A 14,825-nucleotide genomic window follows, 5' to 3' on the forward strand; every position below is an offset into this window, starting at 1 on the left:
GACACAGGTGGTGCGGCTCGCATTTTGTTGCTTCTTAACTGAGTCTGACAGGGTACCTCATAGTCGCAGCTTGCATTGGCAGGAAGAGCTCACGTGGCCTTTTTTTGGCAACGGCGCAGTATCCTGTTGCGTGGCGGGTATTATATTGCGGCACAGCAGCCTTTCATTAGCGGAGTCGCAAGGGAATGCTAACTATCCATCTTACTTCCCTCTATTCATTTGCTAGATTTATTAATGTGCCTGCAGGAGGGCACGCACCATCAAGGAGTGCTTTCTGCAGACATGGCCAACCTGAATACCATAGCACACAAGCCAGTAATTGCAAATTCGGGTATGTTGTACATACCACCGCTGTTTGTTAGGTATCGGGCACTGGGGAARTGACATTTGGCTGTGTGTGGGGGCAGACCTGACCTCTGCTCCTGTTCTGCAAAACCAGCTGCTCTACCTTCTGCTTTGCAAGCGTTATTATTCTCTCATCAGCCACCACGGCAGGTACTTCACAAGCGTGTGTTGTCCACGACCAGGAACAAATGATCGCTTCCCTCCTAAATCCCAAAGCTCTCCACTTTCTTTTTTCCTCCAGACTGTGTACAAGAATGACTGTTACTGTTCTTTAGGCAAAGCAAGCTTGAAAGAATCATCATCAAGCAGATCTCGACTCTTTTTTATTTCATGCCATTAGTCTTGCACAGACACAGCATTTTTATTTATTTTTTTAATGGAAAGCCAAACMGAGCTCAAATAGGGAGCCATTAGCCTGATGTTTAGAGCCTCGCTTGGCATGTATAGACCCAAGTTGAGGTATTATCCCTGTATTTACAGATACAAGTGGAAAAGCTCCCGCAGAGGATGAGGCAGTCCCATCGACATAGTGAGGATGAGTTCTTGGGAAACTTGGTTGAAACTGGGCAAAGCAGGGATATGAATCCATGTCACTCAAATAAGCAGAGGCTTTACCTCTACGATATGGAGGCTCTTTTTTTCTCTCCTTGGTTTTGACCAGAAATTCCATCCATGAGCTAGAGGACTTTTTCTTTTTTTCTATTGCACATTTAATCAAAATGAACCTGTCTCTAGTTCTTAAATTTTCACAAATTTTTTTCCAAAGCAAAAAGGCWTTGGAGGCAGTCTCTGGGCAGATGTTATAAATTGGAGGCACGTTATTTGATTGAGCTTGCTGGATCTGAGGGCCGCAAGAATTTTGCTTGGCTGCAAGGCTAGCGCTGAAGAGGGCAGCTGTTTAGATCTAGCCTAATAATCTTCCAGAGCGTTGTGGTAGCATTGCTAAATAGGCGCAAAATTAATGAATGCGTAAGAAAAATGTAAAGCGTCTTAAATTTGCATACTACTTGTATAGGGTTTGGAAGTGGAGGTTGAAACAACCTGATTTATCTACTGAAACAGAGCAGCAGTCTCGGGGTGATCAAGACAACTACACAGAACRTAGATGCTTGTGTAATGTCCTGAGAAGGCAGGATCTTTAAAGGTATATAAAGTTTTAATAGCAGTTGGAGAAGCCTTGTAAGGCTTAGATTCTAGTTCCCAAGTAGCGCTTGTTTTTTTTCTCTAGGTTTACTGTTGGGAGACGACAGTGCCGTGTCTACCGTACCTATGCTGCTGCACAGGTTTTCTTCTTTCCACCAACGTCTTCTGCTTCTTTTAAACCTTTCTTGTGCTCTGCACGCTTTCAGAAGACCCCACAGTCTGTTTTTTGTCTGTTTATATTGGTGATACTGAGATTGCTCAGACACAGCCACCGAATGCCCCGATACCATTTTCTCAGGATTGCTCTGTAAGACTCAAGTGCACTTTTCTGCAGTACATATATTGAGACTAAAAGACAGCTACCGCATCAAATTAGTGTGAAAGCATTGGAAAAAAACTGTAGAATATTTTTTTTCCCCTGAGTAAAAAGCTATCCTTTTGCCCRTGGCATATGCTTTTTAAAAATATATCTGTTATGCAGGAAGGAATTCTGAGGAGTTAAATCGGTCGTCTGCTTGTGCCTCTCTGCACTCATCTCAAGAGGTAAATCAGATGCCACACTGACAGACATCTATCTGTGTGGTAAGACTTTAGTTTAAGTGATCAGGGAGGAAAAAACTCATTCTGGGTAGCGAGATGCATGTGCAGTAGCTTTCAGTGCAAAGAAAAGTAGTTCTTTTCCACAGGCACTGCCACGGGTGCCCAGGTATGTGATCATTTAAAAAAAAAAAAAATGCTTTGGAGAGCTACAGTGCTATTTAAACAAGAATCTCAAAATGCTATTTTTTGTTGTTGTTGTTTACTGCTTGAAAAGGCTTTTGTTAGAAGCAGCCTCTGTTCAGAACGCAGGCCTTTGAAAACGTTTGCTGGTGTCCGTGTCTTGTTGAATGAAATAACTAATGTTTCCACTTTGATTATTAGAGGTTTGGTTCACAGCCAAGCGTATCTGAGCAGAGCTTCTTCGTATAGAGGCTAAGGTTAAGGATCCATCCTACTGCGGGTGCTTCAGCCGAAAACTTCGTTCTGTCTGCAGGATTCAGGAGAGTGGTCACGGTCCCTTACAGCAGAGATTTGTTCTGGGGAACAAAAAGAAAAAGTAATAAGATGGTGATACTACAGCTGGTTCCTTACAACGGCTAAATATAGACAAAATAGCAAGTAGTAGGGAAAAAAATGTTCGCTCTGTTAACTGGGCTATATTTAGGTGTCGGATAAACAGATTTCTGCTTTTGACCCTCCCCCTCACACCCCCAAAACAGCTTTCTATGCTGTCTGCAAATGTCTTGGTTGTTCATGGCTTCTGTTCTTTGCAAAAAGAGTAGTTCTGACTGGTAAGGAAAAGAGATCTGTTACAGCTGAAAACCTAAAAAGATAAGCTTTTGTGTATATGGTCCCTGTGCCCACTCTTGTTCTTGCTCTGCAGTCCTTCGTTATATCTACATCCATAGGATATTCCAGTTTACAATATAGTTACTACTTAAAACACAAAAAAACCCCACTGTGACTAAGGGGTATAGGCTAAATAATAAACAGCTTCTCCTATAGTTGCTGTATTTGATATCACTTATGAATTTTTACCTTGCAACAGGCTATTTTCGCAGCAGTACTGTCGGTAGCAATTGCATGGTTAGCTCTACTTGTTCGTCAGTGCATAAGTGGTTTTTTATTTTATTTCATTAAAAACAAATAGTGTAATATTCTGCYAGAAGAGATTAGGACAGGGAGTCCTCAGAGCTGCAACTGTTACTTTGTGTTTGAAGAAGAAGGTTTCATACGCCCACAATAAAACGCTTCTTGCAACCTTAGAGGTGGCCTTAGTGCAGTATGAAGTTATTTTATTAGTTTAATTTTTGCTTTTCGCAGACATGCTTGTGTTGTTCATAACCTTTTTTTTTTCTTTTTTTTTTCTTTTCCTTCCTTCTAACTTACAAAAAGTTGGGCAGCCTGGATGTCCGATGTACTATCTTAGAGGGAGGAAATTCTGGCCAGCAGAACAAGCTTAGGTCTGTCCCAGCATTGCAGAATTTGATCTAGCTGGCTTTCAATGCTGACTAACCAGCACTTGTAAAGTCTTGATTTTTCTGTCCCAGAGGGTGTTAGCTATAATTCCTTTGTAAGGATATGTACTTGGCGATTAGAAGTTAGGTTTCATAGCTAATTAAATTGCAAACTATGAGACTGGGTCTTTAACAAAAACATAGGCTATGTAAAATTCCAGTGTTCATTTATCCATCAAGCTCTTGATTGATAGGTATTGATTTCCTCCTCCTCCCCTAAGACAAACTTAGTTTCCATTTAAATAACAATACTTAATACAGATATTAATGACAGATTTGTTTAGTTTTTTTTTTCCCTACTAACCTGAGAGTAGACTAGAAGCTCTAAAACTGACTCCATTGCTGTTGGAGATCCCAGGAAGGTGAACAGCTGACAGTTTTGAGTAGTTAAAATTTGATCTGTTTTTTCTAGTCTAAAAGCTGTGCGGAGCCCAACTTGATTCTTGGAAAGGGTAGCTGGTCACTTGAGATTTCTGCTGCTTAACTTCCAGCTGGGTCTGTCCAAAAAATGAAATTAGAGCACCTGCAARTAGTAATTCTGCCTGTCGCTCCTGTGTTTTCCGTGACCTGGCAAGAGCCTCTACAGACTTCTCTTTACTGCTTGGGAGAGAAATCTGATAACTGTAGAGCTGAAACTCAGGGAGATATCTCCCTCAACAAGATTTTTGGTTGTATTCTTGTTCTTGGATGCTGCTTCGATAGCACAGGACCTGGCAGAAGTCCTCAACCCTTGGGCATTCACAGGACCTTGGAGACAGAGGTAGGAGAACATCAAGGATGAAATGTCATCAAAACTTTAATTCCCTGACCGGGGTCAGTTGAGAGATTTTTTTCTTTTTTTTTTTTTTAAATTGTATTATGGTTTCAGTCAAAGCCAGTGGCAGCATTTAATGAGAAATGATGTAACTGAGATTGGTTTAGATGGATTTTCTATGTTTCCTCATTCATTTGCCTTATTTCTCAGGGTCCTGGAAGGGCCTTTTGCAGCACTAGCATCTCCTTAAGTGCTATTAGCTGCACAGTATAAGTGGTCTTATGCAGATGCCTCTGTGTATTTTTACTGTGGCAAAATCATCCGTATGGTTATGAGACTTGCTTATGTTGAAATTGTGCTTCATTGGGTAAAGATTAAAAGAAATTCTAGCTTCTGACAAAATCAAGAAAGACTTAAGATAATAAGCGTTGACAGCTTAATGTTGTTGAGTYGTTGTCTGACTTCCTCAATAATTAGTATGAAAATATTGATCATTGGGGCACAACTCAGTTATTGGAAGATGACAGAGGTATGGTTGAAGCCAAAAATATTTTGCCCCAGGGACCCGGCTTAAGCATGTTGAACTTTATTTAACCCACTCCTGCCACCTCCGTGTCCTTTGCAGTTTATTTCCTTGCCCAYGAAATAATGCAAAGATTTCTCCTTACTAAAATACTCTGCAGCTGAACAGGATTTGTAACTGTGGCTTATCCAAACAACCTGTCTGAGTGTTAATGTTTCAAAAACGATTGTAGTAATTTAAAGAACAAACATTCGTTGTTTTATTTCCTTCAGCGCATGCAAAATTGTGTACATACCTCAACTGAGTTTGAAGGGGCAAAAAATATTCTGAATATTTTTTCTTCTGAAAGGGGCAATCTACAGCTGCTGAAAAGGATTAARTATAGAAATAATCTGGTTTAATAATACAAAGATGTTGAAGCTCTGCAGACCGTGTATGATTTACTTGACATTTATAAATAGAACAGCATTGTATCTTTATTGCAAAAAGACCCATAAAGTAGCATGCTGATTTATTGTTCACCATATATTGCAGTCTGTAGATTTTATTCCTTGACCAGAAAGGCAAATTGTCCAAGTAGGATTTGGACAGAATAGCACTGTACATACCAGCTTTCTCAGAGCACTGCCAAAAAAATGCAGATACATATACTTAAAAGCAGCAGATGAAAACTGACGGGGTCAGACTAGTCTCTTGTCTTTGGTTTCAGCAAGAGTATTCGTACGAATGTGTTACAGGCCCTTATCTAATCAGCGCAGGGTTTTATCAAGGACCAAGTAGTGACTTAGTCCAAGACAACCTGTCTGCACCTAATGCAAACCAGCACTGATGTGTTTTGGTATCGCAAAACACACTCAGGACTTGATGCTCGGATGCTCAGGACTTGACGAGCCRAGGCCCCAAAACAACGACTGGGGCCACAGGTCCAACTTCAAAGCTGCTTTCAACCTCTGGAGGTCTTTTCCAACCTGCGCTATTTCTTGATTCTGGGATTACTTATGCTTTTTGTTTGGATTTATTTTACAAAACCGGCAGATTCCATATTGCTGAAATGAGCTACAAGTTACCGTGGCTCGCACAGCGCTTCTCCCTTCCCAGAAAGAAGTTATTTAACGTGTTGAGCACCTTGTAAAATTTGTCACCARCTACTAAAACCATATGGTAAAGAGAAAGAAAAACAGGGGAAGTCAAATCCTAACATCCCTTTTAGCATCAGTTTAGGAACGCTGCACCTAATATTTTTGACAACATCTGTCTTAAAGGACACTARGATTAAAGATGAATAAATAACCGGTAATGTTACTATAAACAAGCAAGCAAAACCGAGTAGTTACTTTAGTTGCGAGAGGTGGATGTCCTGTGTTTCATAATGGACAAACGTCAAGAGTTGTCATTTTTAGAGTCTCATGGGGACATCGGTAAAATCAAAGCGTATTTCCAAAGTTCTGGCTGTGTGTCATCGCTAGCTAAAAGAGATTGTAGGTGAGCAGAGGAATTTCATTTAAGATAGGTGAATCTTGCACGGCACAGTGGGTGACCTACACAGTCGGTGGGTGAGTAAATAATCTGAAGTCCATTGAAAATAAAAGGCGTTTCAAACTTTCCATAAAAGAAGGCATACAAGTACCGGTCTCCGGACAAGCAAACAATAATATCTCTTTCTTTCAGATGCTGTGCTTAAAGATCGGCTGCTGTTTCTTGGTATTGTCATGGAGTTTTCTTTCTAGCTCTGGCTGCTCTTGCTGTCTGCTGGCAGAGGGGAGATAATAGGCTGAATTTAGATAAAAATACTGCAGTGAAAGTTGTGCTGTTWGTTCACTCACTCCAAAGATTTGTATGCTTTTGTTCTGTAAGCTCACTAAAGGGAGAGAAGGTACGTGTGCTTGGGGTTTTTTTTAGGAGTTTCAATGTTGGTTACTTTCATTTTTCATCAGTTTGACACATACAGGGGTTGATCTCTTTAAACACATTCTGCTCGTGAATATGTGATGTATTAATTTATAGACAAACAGCTTGTGTTTGCTTTTGACTTTGAGGCAAAGAAGTGCCAGAGCATCTTTAAAAAAATGCAGTTAAATGTCTTTGGTATTAAGTAATACTTCTTTAGGTCAGAGTTAAACCRGATTTAAAATTATTTCTGCTTACTCCAGGAGTTCCTGTTTCCTGTAAACAAAAAACAGCTCTTTAGCATRCATACTTTTTGCTCTTGTTATCTCTCTCTTTCTACTTATTCATGTAAATATTTCCTAATTTTAGTGTGTGGATTTTGGGGGAGGGGGCCGACTTCAAAATATGGCAGGATTGTAGTGGTGCTGCTCAAAAGCAAAACAAACACTGCATTCAAAACCCCATACARTATTTGGGATGGAGGAAGCTGTAGCTGTCTCCCTTGAGAACCGCTTGTGCTGCATGTAAAAGACAATTGTTTCCTTTTCATAACTGTGATGCACTGATTTACTGTTCCTGTGAGGGTGGGTTTTTTCCCTCCTTTTCCACCAAATCTAATACAAGTACCTCTGCTGCTTCCTTTTTCCTCTTCCACTYTTCTGCGTTAACCCCTGAGGGCTCTTCTGACTCTTTCTAACTCCTCTTCCAAGCCTGCTGTGTCTTCCTTCAGGCCTTTAGCTTCTGGCCTGCACCTCTAGCTTTCTGCTCAAGGAAGATGATACAGAATAAATGCAATGGGAGCAACCATTTCCCATTTTGAAGATGGGGAGAGCAAGATGAAAGGAAAGGGTATTTGAAAGTAGAGTAAATATAGTAATGCAAGGAAAAGAAAATATGGGGTAAATTAGGCATGTGAGCTAACTTACTCTTTCGATCATATGATGCAGATAAATGTAATTTAATTCCGTGCCCTCTTCTGGCTTATCTTCTCTGTCACGGTTCTCAGCCTTGGAGCCGTYTCCTTTCTCCTGTGCCCCTGTTTAGAGCCTTCCTCGAAATAAATGGTTTTCTGTGAAGTGCCTGGGCAGCAGACCGGCACTCTTCATAGTAATTTATGAGGAGCAGGGGCCCTGATAACTGCCCCCAGCCATAGCATATGTTGCAAACTGGTACACAAACGGTTCAATCTACCATACATCACACTTCAGAAATGTTTTGGGAGAAACATATGCGGCTGAGTTCTGGTTGCCACTCTTGCAGGAATGTCGAAGCATGGGAAACAGATGGCCAAGTGTCATCGCTGTTTGTCCTCCTTGAGTTCCACCTGATATGACAAATTCTAGATCCAGAGCATCACTTATAACGGGGTGTTCGTTATCTGGGCCCTAATGCTTGAGATTGTGCGAGGTGGCCATCCCAGAGGCTTGAGGATTAAATCCTTAATCCTTCATACACCTTTTGAAACTGTCTTGCGTTCCTCTCGGTAGGATTCAAGTCAACTCTTGATCCGTTCTTTAACGTGTGATTCTTTGCACTTTCAGATCTTGGTTGCTTTATGCATTCACACGTTTACCTACCAGCAAATCAGCATGCATCTGTCCCGTTTTCTGTGGCGCTTGTATTATCATAATCCACTTTCACCCATAGTCTTTGTTTTGGCAGTGTTTGAAAAGAGAATTCCCCACATCTGCTGATGTGACAGTGACAAACTGCAGCTACGCTTCATGCACCCTGTCTTTGAGAACAGAGCCTTGTTTCTGCAGAAACTGCCTAGTGATGGCAAATATGTATGCTTTCCATCACTCAAACAATGAATCTTGAACGTTCCTGTTTTATTAAAGGGATTACTTTCTTGGCTTGCTACAGGAGATTAAACAGCAAGCTGTTCAATGCACCTTGCTGCCCATCCTCAAGAAGCAAGCAGTGCTCTTGGTTCTCTTTGAAATGGTCCAGTTTGTAAAGAGTAGAGATCTGTCAAGCTTTTGCTCGGGAATAACTCAATACCTTTCACACTAGGATTATGGCTTGCCYTCCTGCAAAGCTGCAATTCCAGCAGGTTACGGTTCTCTAAAACTTGCTCAAAGGAATCATTTTGCTGGTGAGCATGCTGTTCCTCAGCTTCACCTTGGCAGTAAGCTTGTGTTGCTCTAGCCTTCTTTTACCTTAATATGTGTCCATTTCTGTTGGCGTTCCCCGAATACAAGTGATGCCATGAAATGTYGGGTTGCTAGTGTGCTGGTTGTGCAAAAATATCTCGCTGTTTTTAAGAAATACGGTGTTTCTCCTGTCAATATCCTGTCAGGCTGAAATTCCTAGAAACCTTCAAATCCYCTAGAGGATGGTTATTTCAATCCAAGAAGGGCTATTTCCCAAAGCTTTTAAAATTGCATAGTCTTTTCCTTCCCTTCTTCTGATGTGATATTTGTCACTTATTCTTCAAAATTATTCTTTTGGATTCTTCCTTTCTTGCATTCCTACTTGGACTGTAACATGGCAACCCTCATTGCTAATTGAACTCTAGACTTGGGAATTTAATAGGATTGCCAGGAAAAATGATGTCACCTGTAAGTGTAACATGATCCTTGCACTCGTCTAATATTTGAAGAGATCCCTCTGCAGATGGCTGTAGAAGAAATAGCTGGATGGGGTGTCACAGATTTCAGGTATCCCTAYAGTCTCTAAACAGTGTACGTGGGAATTTGGGAAGCTTCTCTGAATCTCCAGCATATCTCCTCTTGCCTTCTAATCGATCAGAGAACCTGAGACTTTATGGAGGCTCAGCCCTGAGGCTGCAAGTTTCCAAGCATAAGACCACGTTGGCTTTTAAGGSAAATTTGCTTCTCTGAAATTAGTCACCTGATGCTGCTCTCGTGTTTGCTTTATAACTAGGCACTCTGGCCACGGCTGTGAGGTTACGGTCCCACCTGCAGCACGCCTCGATAAAGACAACRCCTTAGTCCATCCCTCTGCTTCAGACCTGTGCGTAGTGTTTCTGTGTTGCTTTAYGGACTGGATGGATTTTGCCTTTGGTTACAAAGGCAGAAGTACAAATAATGGCCTGAGGTTCTTAATAGACTTACTAAAATGAGATTAGCACAGAAGTACATCTGAACAAAAAGCATCTTATATGAGGCAATTGCTGTCTGGGTATTCTTCAAAGCTCAGCAGGATAGAGACATTCAATACACATGCAGCGGGAATAAGAAGTAGAAGATAATCCAAATATGACAATCTCTCCCTGATCTGACTTTGGCTGGATAGGAACCGTCAGTGGCACCTTCCTGCCAGGAGTCCCAGCCTTGCTGCTTTTCTTTCTGCTGCAGTTCTTCTTTCTCCATTGAAACGTTATCAAGTGGTATGACTTGGTATTTAGGTTGTTGAGAGTTCGCCGTTGTTTGGCCGGAGGTGCTTGCCCAGCTAATCGGGTTTATTATTAGGCTAGACGTAGTCTGCGAGATGGTGGCTCCCACGACTTCACGCAGGGTTGCTGTTTTGCTGTATCCTGAAGTAGCCTTTCTGAAAGCAGATATATCAGCAGTACTTGCCTTTAAATCCCTCTGCCTTGCCCCGTGACTCTCAAGGGGAGAATGTTTTTTAGGTAATCCCATACATCTGCTTTCAAACACTTGTCTCAAAGCATGGCAGCTAGAGTCAGTCCTTTTACTGACTTTTAAAGAAGCAAGAAGTATTTCTCCCTGAAATCCCTAAGAATATTTTTTCAAAAACTGGGGATTCTTCCCATTGCAGGCTGCTGTTGTACATCTATAGCGTTTGAACCGGGGACTTTTCGAGGCAGCGCCAGTGTAGCAGAAGGACTAAAGCAACTTTTGTACTGACAGTAACATCCATCAGAAGGGTTGGCTGAATCAGATTGACTCTTGAATCTCTGATCTTCTTTCATAAGTCACATCTGTGAAATCACATCCTAAACTTACACTGGAGACAGCTTTATATTTACACTATCATGACACTGTTCTCTTCTGGTGCTCTTACGCTGAGGAGGAGCAAAGTGCTTTTGCAGAGCACATTCATTTTGCCTAGACAACAGCACATTTAGAAAAGATCGCAAAATGTTTGTAGCCTCTCTAATCCAAGAGACAAGCATGAGCTGTCTCTGCTCAGAGGAGCTCTAATTGGATTTCTGCATCTATTTAAATTAGGTTATCATCCAGTTGGCAGATTTCCTGCTTATTCCACCAGGGCAAAGTCCATCTCCGTAACTGCTATCAGTAACTTTCTTCTCCAGGGCATCTGAATGCAGTTCTCTGTCCACAAGTTCATTTATCACTGTGAAGTGATGCAGACCTCAAAACAGGCTAATAAACTTTGGAGAACTGTTTTTAGGTGCCAGTTAGCTGGACTCCTTATACTTGCCTCCAGTCAGGGTTTACTGCTTGGGAGCTGCCAAGACTAGAAGTGTACGGGGATAATTGACTGACTGATGAAGAAACTCTTGCCTTAAAATAGATGTTTCTTTTAAGATATATTATTGTGACCTTCAAGATGTGTTGTCTGTGTCTCCACTACTCGGTCTTCATAACCGAAGCCTGCTGGTGGAGGTGAACTGGAAGAGTTCAGATGGTCTCTGGAGCCCTTGGCATCGTGATGTATGGATGCTTTTTCCCCCCCCCCCCCCTCTATTTTCATTAGCTTGAAAAGTCTCCAGCTTGGTCATGCTGGATGTGTGCATCAAGCATGGCAACATGACAACACCTCTCAAAATAAAAAAGAAGTGTTTTTTTTTTCTGCCAGGCCTGTGGCTGTCTCTTGGAGAGGTCCCATTCCTCCTTCACCATGACCTTACTATATATGTGATTTAGCCTATGATTAACTGGCCAAAGCTTATACGTCAGGGGACCATTTGCTTCAGCTGATCAAGTCGCTGATATATCCTGTTCAAAGGTATCGGCAGTGGCTTCCCGATGTGGTTCGTGTGGGAGTTCCTTGGAGGTGCCCGATATTTCAAAGTAGGCAAATTCTGTTGGCGAGAGCCAACTTTTCCTTACTGAGCGTGCCAACGTTTCCAGTATCTAAAGCTGTTTTTTGTAGAATGCAAAATACTAGCCTAGAAAAAAGTGGTGAATTAAGATCCGTGGGGTGAGACACGTTAAAATACAAGAGTTAACAAAAAAAACAAAAAGCCCATCACTTGCTTACAGTATTTTTGTGCTGACAACATTTTTCAGCATAGGCGAAAGGAGAGTTTAACTTTTTTCTTAAATTATTTCACATAAATGTCGATGCTAAAATATAATCTAATGAGCAACAGGGTAAACGAACTGTTTTTTTTATTGATATATTTAGAAATCCTAAGTAGAGCTGCCTGTCAGCACATTCACTACGAAGCTCCTCTATTCTCACAGACTAGGAGTAGTATTTAAGTACAGGCGAGGTTTTAGGTTTAGATGAGGGCACAGTTGATTTCCCTGTTGCTTGTGTCTTTAATCAAAATGTCAGTTTAAAAAATTTCAGTGTACTGTTCTAAAGAACATATTCTTCCCCCAGCTACGAAGCAGCAGTCTGCGCTGAAGATGTTTAAGGTCCTGCTCAATTTTTTTTTTTTCCCCTCTTGGAATTTGAAGCCAAAAGCGCTGGGGGTTGCACGCTGTAAAAAAGGCAAGCACTGGATAGAAAATCATCAAGGATATTAAAAAGCCTTTCTTATTCAATCTGGGACTTGAACCCTACTCTATTTCCAGTTAATGGGATCAGAATAACTCTCAGGAGCTATATTTAAAACTCCCCTTAAGAAGCATTTAAAGCGGTTTTTATCCGTAGCCAAAATAAACGGATAACGTAGAGTCATCAGTTATTAATGACATTACAGCCCAAACCAGACCCAGAATTTACTGAAAGGTCTAGGCTTTTCTGCACTCTCCTGCTCCTAGGAGTATGCAGGCCTTAAAAGAGGATTCATTTATTTGTTTACGGGCTTAATGGTGTCAAGACATTACCCAGTACTGCGTACTCGAGAAAGCCACAGTTTCTATTGCGTTGCTGTCATGCAAAAAATATATGCTGCCGTATTCTGCAAGCGTTTGTTATGCCGCTAGCCTTTAATACAAAATCTCCTGGAGCAGCGTGGGGGGAGCCCCCCCCCACCTTTCTGTAGTGGCCTTTTCCCAAAAAGTACTTGTAAAAGCATAAACGTGAAATGGAGGTATGTCTCGGCACAGCTGAAAATTCGTAATGTTCTTTTTTAAAACTTTTTTTTTTTTTTTTGGTTTTGCTGATTAACTAAAAGAGGGTAAAATAAGTTCCTAACTGGTAACTCCGATGGTTTGGTGTTAACCGGACTGGGAACTGATACGTTGAGGTCCTGCTGCGGAGCTGCATGCCGGTATACGTTCTATTCTCGCATAACGTTTTAAGTGCACAAAGGCTTAAAACATAGTTAAGTGCTTTGAGAATATGAGTTTGGATGAGGAAAGAGCTTTCCCAAACCCTTTAGGAACTTGCAGCCTTTGCCAGTGCTGTTGAAATGGATGCTCCTTTATGAAATGGAGACATGCCTCAGTATAACTTAAAAAAAATCCTCTTTTTTTAAAACACATCTTTGGAATGTATGTGTATCCCACTGCTTTCTTTTCACACTGTCGCATTTCGTAGAGGAAAACGCTTGTAAACGTGACACGGCGTGGATTGTATTAATTGTCCGGACTCCTGCATTGCTTATCCTGGATCAGAGGCAGTAGTTTTCCCACGTTTCTTACTTACTGAAATTAGCTCAACGCCATGTGGAGGAGTAGTGATATGGAAGCTCCCCAAAAACGTAGCATTTCAGGATAAAGTTCTACAAATACGCTCGCTAGATTTAGTCGGTGGCGAGATGCAATGGATGCGCATTCAGTGTATTTAATTTGATTTGTTTTTTTGCAGCATTGATGAAATAGCACAAGGCAGATGCTGCTGATTGTAATAGCTCTGAGCGATGTTTACGATATCGGCAGATAACGAGCTCTTATCTCTGACGGAGCGGCGCTTTTACTGCTTTAAAGTTCAGCCCTGGCAGTAAGCGCCGTGTGTCTATTTGGTCGAACTTCCGTAGATCTTTCCCTCCTAAATATAGTGCTTTAGGTCATTTGTGGCAGTTTGCCTACCCTTGATGGTTGAGACTCTAGGAAAAAAAAGTGTTTTTTCCTGCATGAGTATTGAGCATGAAAGTTTGTATTGAAAAGTGTTTTTTTAAAAAAAAAGTAGTTCAGAGAGAGGAACAGCTAAAGAAATTCTTGTAGATTTTTTTCCTCTCTGCTGTTAAATGAATCCAATATGTACTTTTTTGCATAGACGTTTTCCCAGCCTTATTTGCCTGGTGCATAGCTTTCTGGTTTTGCTCCAGTGGGATATCTCCACAGCCTGGTAGTTTAAAGTGGTTTCAGTATGTAGCTGCAGTGTTACACTTGTGAACGCCAGGAAATTCAGATCCGTTCCCAAATATTCTGTTAGTGCTGCCTAATCTGAACGCCAGTCTCTTTTTTTTCTCGATCCACCTTTGTTAAATCAGCTATTCCCAGTAGTATATTCCTTGGAAAACCCTACTCGTGTAGCTACTGTAGCTTGCTTTTGACCTAAGGTTCGTGCAAGCCCCATTGCAAACTGAAGCTCTACCAAGGCGGTACGTTGCAGAAACCTAAAGCCCTCCTTGAAACCTTCCCTAGATCTGTATTGCAGCAATCTTTCCATCTGCACGTATATTTTTTTCCCCTTTCGTTAAAGTCGGCAGGCTGATGTTGAAATAAGACCTTTTGGGATGGAGATTACCACTTTGTTCTAATATTTATCGTATGTGCCTGAAGGTACAAATCTAGCATAGAGTGTGTGGGTTTTCCTTTTCCTTTTTTTTTTGTGTGTGTGTGCTTTGAGTTAAGAGCTTGAGATTACTATTAACTTTGCTGTTTATAAAACGTAAACTACAGACCGAGTAAGAGTCTGTAAAACAGGGTTTTGTATATGACTGCGTACACTGCAAACTACTGTAGCAGTAACTTTGCTTCTTATCTCGGGCTGCATAACACTTCCAACTGTTTTATTGCATCTGCTACAAAACGAGATTTTTTTATATTTGCTGCATTCATGCATATTTGAGTAGCCAGCAGATGTTAGCAACAGGGCTTTG

The 14,825-nt window shown here is 41.2% G+C and overlaps 1 protein-coding gene across 1 annotated transcript in view; it reads left to right on the forward strand.

The window, feature by feature from the left end:
* The first annotated feature begins 234 nt into the window (after positions 1-234).
* The window catches only part of PRKG1 (protein kinase cGMP-dependent 1), a 433,746-nt gene continuing 419,155 nt past the window's right edge, over positions 235-14,825 (forward strand). The window contains 4 exon segments of the mRNA XM_026081056.1: positions 235-332; positions 334-428; positions 431-462; positions 1,536-1,549. Coding sequence (XP_025936841.1) covers positions 235-332; positions 334-428; positions 431-462; positions 1,536-1,549 — 239 coding nt within the window.

The sequence above is a fragment of the Apteryx rowi genome, unplaced genomic scaffold, assembly GCF_003343035.1.
Source record: "Apteryx rowi isolate R43461 unplaced genomic scaffold, aptRow1 scaffold_116, whole genome shotgun sequence".
Lineage (NCBI taxonomy): Eukaryota > Metazoa > Chordata > Aves > Apterygiformes > Apterygidae > Apteryx > Apteryx rowi.